The sequence below is a fragment of the Bombina bombina genome, chromosome 5 (genome assembly GCF_027579735.1).
Source record: "Bombina bombina isolate aBomBom1 chromosome 5, aBomBom1.pri, whole genome shotgun sequence".
In the NCBI taxonomy this organism is placed as follows: Eukaryota; Metazoa; Chordata; class Amphibia; order Anura; family Bombinatoridae; genus Bombina; species Bombina bombina.
Genome location: NC_069503.1, coordinates 541769870 through 541786906, shown reverse-complemented (window position 1 = coordinate 541786906; position 17037 = coordinate 541769870). Strand labels below are relative to the sequence as shown.

Genomic DNA, 17037 nt, shown 5'->3' with positions numbered 1-17037 from the left:
ATATATACTGTATATACTGTGTGTGTGTGTATATATATATATATATATATATATATATATATACACTGTATATACTGTGTATATACTGTGTATATACATATATATATATACTGTATATGTGTGTATATATATATATATATATATATATATACTGTATATACTGTATATATTAGGGCTGGGGGATATGGGAAAAAAAAATAAATTGCGATTTAAAAAAAGAAAAAAAGAAAAAACAACGCAATTGTGATTTAATCGTGATTTTTCACGTACAGCTGGTGGGTAAACTCACTACCAGATGTGTACAAGACCGGCCCCAACACCTAATACAAGTCGCACTCCCTTGCTTCCCCTCTGGTCGCTTACACAAGCAACTGGGTGTTATGCAGAGGTAAGCTATGTCAGAGTACGTATTTCTGCATGTCTGTCCCTAAACATACACGCAAATACCGCTATACTGGGGTAATACAGGTTTTCTTATGCATCCAGCGGTATAACAAGGTGACATCAGATACACAGGCTACACCCACAGACCCCGCGGCACACGCAGTCTGGTAATCCCTCGGGTAAATAACTGGAGGAGAAAGAACTCCACTTGCACACAGTGTACAACAATGTTCTGCTCTCCGCCGCCATCTTGCTAGCAGGAAGCCGGAGGGGGCGGGCCCGGTTTAAAAAGCTAAGGTGAACGTGGGCGTGGCTGTTGTGCCATTACTTTGAAGGCGTTGGAGTAGTATGACATCACAACGCGGTAGACTTCTCAACAACCTTAAGCTATTACCTTAAAGCAACGCCTCCTATGTTCAATGAGTGACAGATCTTATCTAAACACGCCCATATTAGTTGATTGACATTTGACGGGTCACGCATACTCTTATAAGTAGTGATGCTGTCTGACCGTGACGTTTAGGGTTGAGACGAGAGAGTAACTGAGCTTGAGGTGTTATTACTATTAGAGAAAGGGACATCACACAAATAATTCAGCAGTTAAATGTAATTCTAGTTTGCTTAGCTACATAGCTTGGTCTTATTAAACTATACTAATTTTATCATCAAGCCAATACATATTTGGGATTGGTTTGTCCCACTGTGACACTGTTTGAGGTATTTTCACCAAGTCACATTATGGAGGGGTAAAAAAAAAGTGTAAATCTTAAGTGTGATCACACAAAAACACTAACACATTTACATGTTTGTTTGTTTTTTTTATAAAGTTTTTTTATTGAGGTTATACAATATAAGCATCAAACATTAAATGCCTTATAAGATCAAAGTTATACATAACAATGTACAGAAACAACTGTTAAGTAATGGATAGATACAACAATGGGTAATAGTATCAAGGCTTCTCGAACCTCTATTTTTCAATATTTATAGTTTAATTGACAGACTAATTAGCCGGCCACTCATGGGCCATATTAAATGAGTTAACCAAATCATAAATGATAGTCAAAAGGACAGCCACTTTTGGGCTGTAGAGAAATTGGTGGGACACAGCGGGTAAGCACCGCTTGGAATATGGAGGGAGGGGAAAAACCATGAGAGAGGGGGAAGCGGAGGCTTCTGACATGGTGTCAGGTTATGACATATAGTTAAGCAACATAATGTATAGGTCTCTAAAGGGCGTTTGTAAAGTTACGTAAACCACAATACTTAGGTCTGTGAGAGCTTATGTGGGGGGTGGTGGGAAGGGGTTCATATTGAGGTGGTAAGCAAGCTGAATATTGATCTTAGATGGCTATCCATATGTTGTGTGGTAATAAAGAAGAATGTAGTTTGTTCTACAACCACCGCGAGAATAGAACTGAGACACAATAGATGAGAAAGTGTTATGGAAATTTACCCCTAGCTCTTAGTTTATATTTAAAAAACTACATTTGCCCAAGATGTTATAGTAATAGACAAATTAATTAATTTTGTGTATAGTAATGTAAGGCCCTTGAAGATGGGGAGTACATTAGGGGCTATAAGGTAAACTTGGAATAGCATAGCTCAATATTAGGCATGAAAGAGCACTTCCTGTAATTGTTAATAGTTAGGATCAGATTTAGACAGCTAGCAGTGCAAAATTATTAAATTGTAAAAATATTTCCTGGTAAAGCGAGGGCTATTTTCAGCCCCATAAGTGAATAGGGTATGTGCTGGAGAAAAGGTCAGATGCTTAATGACTGTAGGTAGCTGGGAGCCCTACTACATATACTGGAGTGTTCAATTATAGCATTTTTAAATAAGTTTGGTTATGGAATAGAGTAGGAATTATCACCCATTTTTCAGTGAGACAGCCATATGCAAGAGAAAATGTACTATGAATTGGATCTACATCTGGTATTGCTATATACCAAGGGAGCCTACTACTTATTAGGAGTACATACATAGAAATAAAGAAAACCAGTACCATACAGGCCTATCTAATTCTCCTTTAAGATACAGATGTCATAAATGAAAATACAAGTACTGTAGATGCTATCCTTTTAGCAACATCATTATACTGTAGATAGGGCAAATCATCTAACCCTTGTATTCACCATATTTAAAATCTGAAGCAGCAATTCAGATCCAGGGTAATTTACATAAAAATTAGCTATAGGATACTAAAGGCTTAAGCTAGCTGGTGCATAGTGTGTATATAAAAGGAAATAATAAAGGCCTCAAAAACAAATGGTGTTAGATGCAGTTAATTCTAGATAACTATGAGTTGTACTTGTGAGACACTTGTGAGTGTTTTCATCTGCCTTAGGGAAAATAGACAGAAGAAGCATTGCGTCCTCTCATCAGCCTATGCCACATAAGGTAAGTAATCTGCGAACGCTTGCCAGTTCATATAGCTCCAATGTCCAGCCTATAAGGGATAGGTCTTTATCAGCTACGATGCGGTCTGTAGGATCTGGAGGAAATGATTTCCAGGAGGAGATCACAGTGGTAGGCCATCTGAGCCTAAGAGAGTGCAGACGGAGAGGCCCTTCCATATACATTTGATCCGCCTGATGTGATGCCAACCGGTCAAGGTAAGTGTTCAGGGGCGTTTCTGGTCTTGTTGGTGAGGGATCCTCAAGGAAGTCTAAATCCCATATCATCGCTGGGTCGCTGGATTGACTAATTAGGCTCGTCGAGTGTATTGGAACTTCGGCCCGTGTAAAAGATTGCGTCCATAACGGGTCGAAGACGGATGTCGTGCCCAAACCTCCCTTTCTCAGGTATAGGGTATTTGTCTCCGGTGGATCTGTGTCAGGCAGCTCTTGAGAGGCAATTGATGGTAACACAGATATGTCGAGTGGAGGTTGAACATTATCAAGTTGCTTGTCGTGTTCCGGCACAACCGCCATTTGTAAATCCATGAGCGCCGGCATATGAGGAGTAGTTTTCATTTCATACAATAGTTGAGTATGATTGCTGTCCATTTTCAGGGCGAAAGCGTGTAAAAGTGCTTGGATTTCATTATAAGGAGTATCATCCATGCTGGCTTGTATTTGTGCCCTCTCTCATTAGTTTTATGAAGAGTCTGCTTCACCCCGCAGATGGGGGGGGATACGCTGATGGTAGAGGGCATCCACCAGATCGCTGTAGACATCCAATAAAGTAATTATATCGCTGAAGTCTCCTCGCAGCTAATATAGTTCAATTCAGCATCGCTTCATACTTCCAATTTTACAAAGAAAACGAATTGTTTGTTAGGTAGTAAGTAAATATTTAGTATGCTGATAAAATAAGGCCTAGAGCTCCTATCTTATGCGTCTAGACCCGGCGGCTGCTAGGACCCGCCCCCCACATTTACATGTTTAATATCTGACACTGTGGGTCTGTCAAATTAAAAACACTAACTTGTTATATAAATGCAAAATTGCTTCCCCTCTGGCCGCTTCCAAGCTTTTGATCAGCTTCGTTTGGCATAATACGTCATAAGGGGCAGGGCTAAAAAATTGCATACTCTTGCGGTTTTTAAATCGTGGCGGTTTTAAATCGCGGTTTAAAACCGCATTCTCGGTATATCGCTCAGCCCTAATATATATATATATATATATATATAGGTATAGATATATAGTGTTCCAAAATACCATCAGATATATGTGGAAATATTTATTTATGAATAAATGGAACATTTTTCTGTTATTTGCAAAACATTGGAATGTGAAATATTCATATTTTCATGTCCGGTTAGCGCACATGAGAATGTATTCGGGTTTGTGTGAGAGTGGGGTGTTGTTTTTTTTCTCCATTTTTTTCTCCATTGACTTCTATGGGGGAATACATGAACGCGCATGCAATATTCTAAGTTCGGCTTTTAGCGCTCATTGAGTTAGGGTGCAAGCGAAAACAGTTTACCATGCCATCAAGATTAGATATTTTAGATCTTGATGAAAGAATGGACATTGGGACAAAATATTCTTTCATAGAGGAAGTGACCAAGGAGGGCAACTGGACATCTTAACCAGATCCACAATCCTGCAAGACCAATAAGGAGCAATCAGTATCACTAATACTGTTTCCTGCCTGATTCTGGCAATCACTCTTAGAAGAAGAACAAGAGAAGGAAACACATAAGCAAGTTGAAAGAACCAAGAGCCACTAGAGCATCCAGAAACTCCACCTAAGGATACCTTGACCTTGTGAAGTACCTAGGAAGTTTTTTATTCAGATCTATCTCTGAGAGACCCCAAAGATACACAATCTGACTGAAAACATCCAGATGAAGAGACTACTCCCATGAATGTAGGGTTTGACGACTAAGAAAATCTGCTTCCCAATTGTTCACCCCCTGGATTATGAATTGCAGAAGTTAGACAAAAATTAATTTCTGCCCAGGAACTAATGCAAGACACTTCCCTCATAGCTAGGGAACTGTGAGTTCCCCCCTGATGATTGATATATGCGACTGCGGTAACATTTTCTATATGAAAACATACATGAGACTCTTCTTTCAATAGGGGCCAGCTCTAAAAAGCCCTGAAAATATTTATAGGTAACCTCGCCTCCCAAGGAGACCAAACTCCATGTGTTCTCAGAGACCCCAACCTGAAAGACTTGCATCTGTCATGATCACTGTCCAAGATGGCACCAGAACGAGTCTCCCATTGGAGCCTATTGAAGCGCTCTCTTGTGAGTGCAATGCTTCCTAGTCATGTGAACGCGAGCTCGCATCCACATTGCGCTTAACTTGTAATACCAGTGCACATTAGCGTGCACTGGTATTACTCAGTGGAGCGCTAATATTTAGCACTCCACTTGTAATCTGGCCCTTATGGGGGAATAGTAATTTTAAAAATTTAAAGGAGCCATACAAAATAAATACATAAATAAAGCAGTCCCGAGGCTACATAGTATAAGGATGAATACCTTATAGCCTAATAGGCTTATATGAATGCCATTTATAATAACACAAAATTGTACTTAATCATATTCACCTAATTACTGGAAACAGCATATAATCCAGTAGAAAGACAAAACCAGTGCTGTAACATACAGAAGAGGAAATGAAGTACGAGTATATCTACTTCCCAACAAGGGGAGGCAAAAAACATGTCCCTGCAACCCCATGGCTGGCTTGTTACTAACCCCTCACGGTTGTAATAATGTCACTACCAAATACTCAAATAGTACATCCTTCTGTCAAACAAGGTGCACTTTGAGATGAAAATTTGGCCTCAATTCATTCTAAGACCCCTCTCATAGAAACATCTGAAGCACCTTCATTCTTCACCCACCTCCAGGTGAGGCTAAGACAAGACTGGGGTACCGTAGAGGTAGAAGGGGTTTTATAGGGCTTTTGGAGTTGGGAAATTGTTCCCTCCTCGTAGTGGTCAGGAAGAGTAATTTCCAGGTGTAAAAGATTGTGGACTCTCACCACCTATATGAAAGAAAAGAATACCATAATATGGAAAGTTTACACCTGCTTCTTTTGTGTAGTAGGTAGCATACATGCTGGTATGGTCAGGGGTGTCATGGTACCCAGGAATAAAAAGGTTATCATGCATAATACACAAGTTTGATTTCTTAGTGGAAGCAAGGTAGAACAATAGGTAGAGGGCATAAACAGGCTTCTTCAGAAGGTGGATGATTAGCCATTAATATATATATATTGCTTGAGCATAAAGAAACTCATACCTGGGAGATCAAGAAAAGAGGGAGGGGTTTGTGTTGTAGCCAGGTAGGATTCTGGTCTAGATTAGCTAAAGGGCACAGGCACCAAAAATGCAAATAGGTATTGGCCACCAGGGTGTAGAGCAGAGCTTTCCAAACTTATCATGTTGGTGACACACTTTTTAGACCTACATCATTTTGCGACACAGAAATTGAGTTTTACTAGCAAACAGGAGGTTAAACTAACTTGTTTTAAGAGACACAGACACATACATAAATGATATAATAATGAAATGTATTTACAAGTAACAGTATGTAAGTAAGTGCAAGAATTAAGAAAAAGTTTAATTACACCAATAGCTACTTACTATGTTAATGGGATGTCTGAGGTTGATGGGATGAACACAGTTTCTAAATATTTGGTGGACTATTAGAAAAAGACACTCGCATTTCATCCTCATTCATTTTTAAGCTTCCACTTCCTATTCATATATCAAGAGCAGGGCAGGCGGGCGGAAAGTCGGAAAACCAAAAAAAATTTTAATAAGAAAAAATGGTTCTAATGCAGGGACACACCTACACACTGCCGCTGACACACTAATGTGTCACGACACACAGTTTGGAAAGCACTGGTGTAGAGAATAAAGCTGCACAACAATGTTAAAGGTTTGGAGGAGATTGAAATAGCATGGTATTGGTAAAACAGGCTAAAATATTCTTCTAAAATCATGACTGACCGGCAATGATGACGACGAAGCATCCAGTTAAACTGTTTTCTGCAGTCCAGGCACTGATTCACCTCTGTGTCTCTTATCCACCGCTCTGATGCACGGATTTTCTGCTCAAATTCTAGCGCATCAGATTTCTGCCAAAGTGCATCTTTATCTCTGGGTAAAAAAAAATCAACATTATTATTCATAGTAGATAAAACACGTTAAATATTATGAGAACAACTCTTGTTTTAGAGTATTTGACTTTTTTAAAGTGTAAAGAAAGAAGTGAAATTGATACAATCCTTTAGAGCATGTACTTTACTGACTATTGACCCTGGTTTACTGTGTATTTAACCCCACAAAAGGGTTGATCGACTCAGATGTACAACTAGCGCTGCTGTAATGCTCGTGGGATATTTCCCTATCAGACCAAACTTGGCCAGTAGTCTTCTTATCCCAGCGTCAAGTGGAAGGATAAGGAAATATCCCAGAACAAAGTGAGAGTTAAGAAATGAGGTAAGCAGTACTCTCAGTAGACAGGGCAGTCCTTCACGGTAAAGGGGTAAGGCATAGAATGGTCAGAGATAAGCAGAGTCCAGCAACAGGAAGTCTATCCAAGGTATCACCAGTTCAGGGGTTAAACAGGAGAGTAGTCAGAGGCAAGCAGAGTCCAGCAACAATTAGACAATCCAAGGTACCAGCAGTTCAGGGGTTAAACTAGAGAGTAGTCAGAGGCAAGCAGAATCCAGAAACAATTAGACAATCCAAGGTAACAGCAGTTCAGGGGTTAAGCAAGAGAGTAGTCAGAGGCAAGCAGAGCTCAGCAACAATTAGGCAATCTAAGGTAACAGCAGTTCAGGGGTTGAGCAAGAGAGTAGTCAGAGGCAAGCAGAGTCCAGCAACAATTAGACAATCCAAGGTAACAGCAGTTCAGGGGTTAAGCAAGAGAGTAGTCAGAGGCAAGCAGAGTTCAGCAACAATTAGGCAAAGTATCAGCAGTAAATAAGCAATCAGGAAAACACAGAGTAAATCCTATACTTGGGAAAGGAATGCAGGCAACAGAGGTACTTACATAGGCGTAAATTTGTGCCATGGAGGGCACTCGGCGGCATCAGAGAGACCTGGCGTGCAGCGATGACGTCATCGGCGTGCGCCAGAAGCAACCGCCGCATCCATGGCAACGGCCATGACAACTTAAGGGAGCGGTAGCCAGAACCAGAGCGGCATAACAGCTGCTGACTGAATCAGCGGTGGGTTCAGCACGGGACCAGAAGTGCACCACGGGTCCCGAGCAGAACATCCACTGTGTGTTTAACCCCTTTGTGGGGTTATATACAGAGTAGACCAGGGTCGACAGTCAAAAATGGTTCTTTAAACTTGACACATTAACTTGACATATTGTTAATTTTATCCAAGGCTATGATCTTTTTTGACTTAGCATGGGGAATTTAGAAGAGCAGCTAATTTAATTGTATGACACATTGCTAAAGAGCTGTAGCTTTCCTATTTTCAAAACAAAACTTCAATCATACCAAATTTTCAAAATGCTGTATTAATTATATATTTCTTTCAATAGGTGGTGAGAGTACATGTGCCATTACTCCTGGGATTCACCTCCTGGCCACTAGAATGAGCCAGGAGTATTGGCTAATGGACTCTTACCACCATGAAAGAAATTAATTTATTATAATATTAAAAAAAATCTGTGTTAGTATAGCTATGAAAGTACAATGAATTACGACGAGCAGTAGTCTCATTTTATATATTGTATTTTGCAATGTCCACAAGCTTTCCATAATGAAAAATTATCTGTACCCATGTTCCTCAACTCCAGTCCTCAAGTTTCCCTTGAAACGCCAGGGGCCCGATCCGATATGCAGCGTCGCCCGCAAAAGCCGGCAACGCTGAAATTTGCGCTGGTTTGGTATCCTATATACGGCGTAACCTAGAAGTTACGCCCGTATATTTCTGCCGTCGCCCAGAGTTTTTTGGGCCATAGACAGGTATACCAAACCAGCGCAGTTTGGTATCCAATATACAGCGTAAGGACTTACGTGGCGAAAATGGAGAAATCTTACTCCATTTTCACCTAGCCACAAAATGCAGCCGTAGTAAGCCTTACGCTGTCTATTGGAGCCCCGTAACTCCCTAAACTAGCTGCAAAATAAACCTAACACCTAACGTATGCGCAATGTCTATCTACCTGTTAACCGCGATCTGCTAAATAAAACCTAACACCTAACCATGCGCAATGTCTATCTACCTGTCAACCGCGATCTGCTAAATAAAACCTAACACCTAACGCATGCGCAATGTCTATCTACCTGTCAACCGCGATCCCCCGCCGCAATCCCTAATAAAGTTATTAACCCCTAAAGCGCCGCTCCCGGACCCCGCCGCCACCTAATAAAGTTATTAACCCCTAAACCGCCGCTCCCGGACCCCGCCGCCAGCTATATTAACTAGATTAACCCCTAATCTAATCCCCCTACACCGCCGCCAGCTATATTAACTATATTAACCTTAATTATATTAGGGTTAATATAGTTAATATAGTTAGTATATTTATATATATTAACTATATTAACCCTAATTATATTAGGGTTAATACAGTTAATATCGTTATTATATTATATATATATTAAGTATAATAACCCTATCTAACTCTAACATCCCTAACTAGATTCTTATTAAAATAAATCTAATTAATATTAATATTATTAATTAAACTATTCCTATTTAAATCTAAATACTTACCTATAAAATAAACCCTAAGATAGCTACAATATAATTAATAATTACATTGTAGCTATTTTAGGGTTTATATTTATTTTACAGGTAACTTGGTATTTATTTTAACTAGGTACAATAGCTATTAAATAGTTAATAACTATTTAATAGCTACCTAGTTAAAATAATTACCAATGTACCTGTAAAATAAATCCTAACCTAAGTTACAAATACACCTACACTATCAATAAATTAAATAAACTACAAACATCTAAACTAAAATACAATTAAATAAACTAAACTAAATTACCAAAAAAAACAAACACTAAATTAAAAAAAATAAAAAAATAATTACAAGATTTTTAAGCTAATTACACCTATTCTAAGCCCCCTAATAAAATAATAAAGCCCCCCAAAATAAAAAACATTCCCTACCCTATTCTAAATTAAAAAAGTTAACAGCTCTTTTGCCTTACCAGCCCTTAAAAGGGCCTTTTGCGGGGCATGCCCCAAATAAAACAGCTCTTTTGCCTGTAAAAAAAAACACAATACCACCCCCCCACATTACAACCCACCACCCAAACCCCCCTTAAAAAAACCTTACACTACCCCCCTGAAGATCTCCCTACCTTGTCTTCACCCAGCCGGGTCGAACTCTTCATCCGATCCGGGCGATGTCCAATCAAGCGGCAGTGAAGTCTTCTTCCATCCGGGCGATGTCTTCAATCAAGTGGCAGTGAAGTCTTCTTCCATCCGGGCGATGTCTTCTTCCATCCGGCGATGTCTTCAAGCAAGCGGCAGAGAGTCTTCTTCCATCGGCGATGTCTTCAAGCAAAGTGGCATCTTCAATCTTCTTTCTTCGCTCCTCCGCCGCGGAGCATCCATCCGGCACGACGACTTCCCGACGAATGAGGTTTCTTTAAATGATGTCATCCAAGATGGCGTCCGTCGAATTCCGATTGGCTGATAGGATTCTATCAGCCAGTCGGAATTAAGGTAGAAAAATCTGATTAGCTGATTGAATCAGCCAATCAGATTCAAGTTCAATCCGATTGGCTGATTGGTTTGCTTGAAGACATCGCCGATGGAAGAAGACTCTCTGCCGCTTGCTTGAAGACATAGCCGGATGGAAGAAGACATCGCCCGGATGGAAGAAGACTTCACTGCCACTTGATTGAAGACATCGCCTGGATGGAAGAAGACTTCACTGCCGCTTGATTGGACATCGCCCGGATCGGATGAAGAGTTCAACCCGGCTGGGTGAAGACAAGGTAGGGAGATCTTCAGGGGGGTAGTGTAAGGTTTTTTTTAAGGGGGGTTTGGGTGGGTTTAGAATAGGGGTATGTGGGTGGTGGGTTGTAATGTTGGGGGGTGGTATTGTGTTTTTTTTTACAGGCAAAAGAGCTGTTTTATTTGGGGCATGCCCCGCAAAAGGCCCTTTTAAGGGCTGGTAAGGCAAAAGAGCTGTTAACTTTTTAAATTTAGAATAGGGTAGGGAAATTTTTTTATTTTGGGGGGGCTTTATTATTTTATTAGGGGGCTTAGAATAGGTGTAATTAGCTTAAAAATCTTGTAATTATTTTTTTATTTTTTGTAATTTAGTGTTTGTTTTGGTAATTTAGTTTAGTTTATTTAATTGTATTTTAGTTTAGATGTTTGTAGTTTATTTAATTTATTGATAGTGTAGGTGTATTTGTAACTTAGGTTAGGATTTATTTTACAGGTACATTGGTAATTATTTTAACTAGGTAGCTATTAAATAGTTATTAACTATTTAATAGCTATTGTACATAGTTAAAATAAATACCAAGTTACCTGTAAAATAAATATAAACCCTAAAATAGCTACAATGTAATTATTAATTACATTGTAGCTATCTTAGGGTTTATTTTATAGGTAAGTATTTAGATTTAAATAGGAATAGTTTAATTAATAATATTAATTAGATTTATTTTAATAAGAATTTAGTTAGGGATGTTAGAGTTAGATAGGGTTATTATACTTAATATATATATATATAATATAATAACGATATTAACTATATTAACCCTAATATAATTAGGGTTAATATAGTTAATATATATAATATACTAACTATATTAACTATATTAACCCTAATATAATTAGGGTTAATCTAGTTAATATAGCTGGCGGCAGTGTAGGGGGATTAGATTAGGGGTGAATGTGTTTAATATAGGTGGCGGTGGTGTAGGGGGATTAGATTAGGGGTTAATACATTTATTATAGGTGGCGGCGGTGTAGGGGGATTTATCTTAGATGCAAAAGAGCTGTTTACTTTGTGACAAAGCCCCACCAAAAGTCCTTTTAAGGGCTGGTAAAAGAGCTGTTTTCTTTGGGGCATGCCCCGCAAAAAGCCCTTTTAAGGGCTGGCAATAGAGCTGTTACTTTGGGGTAATGTCACGCAAAAAGCCCTTTTCAGGGCTATTTGTAGGGTTAGACTTAGGTTTAGTGGTAGGGATAGTTTAGTATTTTAGGGGTTAATTAATTTAATATAGGCGGCGGCGGTATAGAGGGATTAGATTAGGGGTTAATTAATTTAAAATAGGCGGCGGCGGTGTAGGGGGATTAAATTAGAGGTTAATATTTTTAAAATAGATGGCGGCGGGGTAGGGGCTCACATTAGGGGGTTATAGATTTAATATAGCTGGCGGCGGGGTCCGGGAGCGGCGGTTTAGGGGTTAATAACTTTATTAGGTGGCGGCGGGGTCCGGGTGCGACGGTTTAGGGGTTAATACATTTTTTATTGTTAGGAGAGTGAGGGGGGATAACGGATAACGGGTTAGACGTGTCGGGCTATGTTAGGGAGGCGTGTTAGACAGTGCGGGTGATTTTATAACTTAGTCAGGTTTTGTAGGCGCCGGCAGTTTCTAAAGTGCCGTAAGTCACTGGCGACTCCAGAAATTTGTACTTACGCAGATTTCTGGACATCGCTGGTTTGTCAGACTTACGGCACTTTAGCCTCTGACAGCGTCGTATATAGGATAGCTCGAGTTGCGAGGTGAAACTGTGGGCGGCGGGGGTTACCTCGCTTGCGCCGCAAACTACGATCTTTATCGGATCGCGCCCCAGATTTAAAGGTATATAAAAGCAAATTTTAAATATAGAGTACTACATTTCATATTTTCACATAAACATCTTTGCGAATCATGTCCGCCCGACATTTGATAAATCGGCCCCATAAAACCAATATAAAAAGTAGATATACATTGTAGGATTATATGGCAAAATATGGGAACGTTAGTATATACATATAGATACACTTGCTCACATATACAGATATTTAAGTAGATCGCTTTCCCATTGAACTACATACCTTCTTCTTCGGTCTTAGATGGTGAACCTCCTTTTTTTTTTAATCTTAAAGGGACATTATACATTAGATTTTTCTTTGCTTATATGTTATGTAGATGGGATCCATTTATATAGAGCATAAAGTTTGCTTATTTTAAAATAACATTGCTCTGATTTTCAGACTCCTAACCAAGCCCCAAAGTTTTAGGAGAATACCGACGTATACCTACTACAGCTCGTTTCTGTTTGTGTAAAGGGTCTTTTCATATGCAAAAGAAGAGGGAGGGGGGAGTGTCTGATATTTCCCACTTGCAGTCGGTGTTCCAGTAACCTTTTAAACAGAGCTAAATTGGAAGCTTCTAAGTAAGTTTTAAAACGGTTTTATACTGGATTTTTATATCAGTATCTGCACATATTATTCTTTATAGTAGTGTCTATTACATGCAGTTATATGAAAATTGGTGTATATTGTCCCTTTAAAGCCATACATTGTTTGAGTCCCACTATGTTGGACGGTTGTAAAATAAAGAGCCTTACAAGCAAAGTAGATAGGCAGTGTCCAAACATATCTTATGCAGACTGTCTAAGGTCAACGATAAGTAGAACTAAAAAAAACTGTTGGAACCTAGAAACCTCATTTCAAAGTATGCAACACACATATTAATCACAAGTATCTATGAATCTCCTAAAATATATAAATAATTGGGAGTAAAACACCTGTGGACCACAAACTAAGATTGCAGAGGAAGTGGTGGTGATTGGGGAACATATCAATAGGGCCACTTTTGGACCCATTATATTGTAATTAACGTAACTGAAGGTGCAGAACTATATCTAACTAACAGATATTGATATAGCAGGTTGCTAAAGTAAGTAGACTATATATCCCCATTTATTATGATTAGATAAGAAATTAAACTCCCCCCCCAAAAAAAAAAAAATAATAATAATAAGGGCCTCTCATGGACTAAAATGGTATCTTTACGATTAAAGGGGATTTCAGGGGACATCAAACAAGGAGGGATCACTCTTGGACCCATGGTAATAATGGTTGATTGACAGTGCTACTGGAGAAACTATTACTATGTGCTTAGCACTCGCCATAAGGCAGTATTGTCATGTGGTTCATAAGGCAAGAAAGGCTTAACATCACAAAACAAGATAATTCCTTTATTAATGTAGGGTATAACTTAGAAAGAAACAATATATACAATCTATATAGGTGACATATATAATCTATTTATCTTATACACTCATAAAGATATGACACTCTAATATATTGATAACAAAAAGGTATGTAAAACTTTATAGACACCCCGATCTTCAGGTCTATTACTAACCATCATAACGAGATGGAAGAAAAATAGTTATCAATAAATGTAATGCAGTGTCGCAGCTAACAGAACAATAAAAAATGACTAGGTATCCTGTCAGGGTATTGAAACACAGTCATTAACCGATACAGCAAATTACTTTTGGCAATGTGTGGGGGAAAAAACTATCATGTGGTTTCAAAGTTCCGGCGAAGTTATTAATAGCTTTCCCAGTCAGTCTCTCGCAAGCAGACTGGCCAGTTGAGGTCTTCATCGAATCCTCGCTATCTCGTAATGCAGCAATTGCCCAGTATAGTGAGTACAGTGAATAGGTCCCGCTCCGGCTGTGTAATTTGCTTATAGCCTGGTCCGGATGGCCGGCCGCATCCCTTAGAGCAAGCAATTTTATGGAGCTTACAAGGACTCGGAAGGAGTCCCAGGGCCACACAACTGACTTGCTGAGCCGAACTGCATCAGAGACGGTATCTCATCTTCTGTCTCCTTTGTCACATCGCCTTTCCGAGTGTCTGTAGACATAATAATCTCCAGCAAGCTGTCAATCCTTCCACATTTTCAAACTCGATCATAAGGGTCCTCAGCATAAGTATCCTCCATTGTGTTGTTTCTGCATTACAAAATCAGTATGTTTCATGGGATCAGAGATGTACAATGCTCCCTTAGCGTTGTGATATGGCAGAGACACGAATGTACTCTGCCGGGGGGTTGGTTATGAGGCCTCTGTCTCAAAATAGCTCCGGCGCCTTGATGCTAGTTTCAATCACTATAATTTAAGGATCATCAGATAGAGATTCTTCAGCTTGTCCAAAATATATATCGATCAGTCTAGGATGGTTTCTCTCTGAAAAGATTTTAGCAAAATCAGCAAAGTTAGAGCAGCAAGCAAAGCTGTGACCAGTAATGGCTGCCGTCTGGAAGTTTCCCCTCCAATTTACTTTTATCACCAATAATGCTTTGTTCTCTTGGTATTCTTAGTTGAAAGCTAAACCTAGGTAGGCTCATATACTGATTTCTTAGACCTTGAACGCCGCCTCTAACCTGAATGCATTTTGACAGTTTTTTACCACTAGATGGCGTTAGTTCATGTGTTTCATATAGATAACATTGAGCTCACGCACGTGAAGTTACCTAGTAGTAAGCACTGATTGGTTAAAATGCAAGTCTGTCAAAAGAACTGAAATAAGGGGGCAGTTTGCAGAGGCTTAGATACAAGGTAATCACAGGGGTAAAACCTGTATTATTATAACAGTGTTGGTTATGCAAAACTGGGGAATGGGTAATAAAGGGATTATCTATTTTTTAAAACAATAAATATTCTGGTATAGACTGTCCCTTTAAGTGTAATCATCATTCTATTCATTTTTTAAATTTGATTTTTATCACCCTTCAACTTTTCCAAGGGGATTAAACAAAGAAGAGAGAGACTATAAAATTTGGCATTTGAGCTCTTGAGTGAAGATTTTCTAAACTTAAATACAGTATACTGTAATAATTAACAAATACACAATACAATTGAATTTGAAATGAGCAGAAGAATATTTTATGTCAAATTTCAAAGTTAATTATTTTTTCCTCCCCCTGTACTGATACAGACCTACTCAACAGAGGGCCCCACAAAGGTAACTCAGAAGTAAGCAATATAAATAATATACCAGCTGCTCTGTACAATGATTGTCAGAATAGATAGATGGCCCAGCAACCTGCATATAAAAGACTCCACTGCATTAGGATTGTACACATTCTGCTCCCAGCTATGTATAGACTGGCTGCTATGGGAACTCCCCAGCACTTGGGTCTTTGTGCCACCGCACCTGCCGCATCAATGGTAGTACTGCCCCTGCCTTGTATCATGTGACAGCAATCAGACAATCACAACGTACATATAGGTTTATATTTGGCACTTTTGCACATGCTCAGTAGGAGTTTGAGGATCAGAAAGTTTGAATACAAATAGAATGAGCACTTTTTGGTTTTAGGAGTATTTTGGAAAATTGTTTCTTTTTAAATTATCTGACTTTAAAATCTTTAATTTGGACTATATTGTCCCTTTAAATGCTGTAAATAATATTTCTTCACTCAGTACTGCAAACACATTCACCATGTTAAAGTAACACCCACTTCAAAAGCTTTAAAGGACCACTAAGTCTACTACAGCATTTTTGATTTCTAAGAAACCCTGAAACCTCAGTTTAACAAAGCTGCACAGCTTTAACTAAATTATTTCTTTTAATCTTAATATGAGAACTCAACTGATACTAAATTTATCATTTTAGGGACTACATTATTTGCTGAAAAATGGACATATGTTGAGAGATAACTGGCAAATTAACATTAAAGGGACACTAAACCCAAAATATTTATTTCATGAGTCAGGTAGAAAATACAATTTTAAACAGCATTCCGATATACTTCTATTATTTAATTTGCTTCATTCTTTAGATATCCTTTGTTGAAGAAAAAGCAATGCACATGGGCGAGCCAATCATATACACAATTCTGCATCATTTTACTTTCAAATAAGTTGCATATCTATTGACCTATTAGCACAATTTATTTCATGTCTGTAAATACAATGATAATATTAGAAGTAGTTTTATGTATGGACAGTTAGCCAGAACAACAGGAAAGCTGTTTTAAGAGCTATATTCCACTATTTCCATTGAAGGGACAGTATACACCAATTTTTATTTCACTACATGAAATAGACACTACTATAAAGAACAATATGCACAGATACTGATCTAAAAATCCAGTATAAAACCGTTTAAAAACTTACTTAGAAGCTCCCAGTTTAGCACTGTTGAAAAGGTTAGCTGGAACACCCACTGAAAGTGGTTCTATAGCAAAAAAGCAGACCCTCCCCCCCTCCCTCTTCCTCT

General features: G+C 38.7%; 1 protein-coding gene across 1 annotated transcript in view; it reads right to left on the bottom strand.

The window, feature by feature from the left end:
- The window catches only part of FYCO1 (FYVE and coiled-coil domain autophagy adaptor 1), a 439711-nt gene that overhangs the window by 134318 nt on the left and 288356 nt on the right, over nucleotides 1-17037 (bottom strand). The window contains exon 12 of the mRNA XM_053714489.1: nucleotides 6810-6959. Within this exon, the coding sequence (XP_053570464.1) occupies nucleotides 6810-6959 (150 nt within the window). The remainder of the gene's footprint in view (nucleotides 1-6809; nucleotides 6960-17037) is intronic.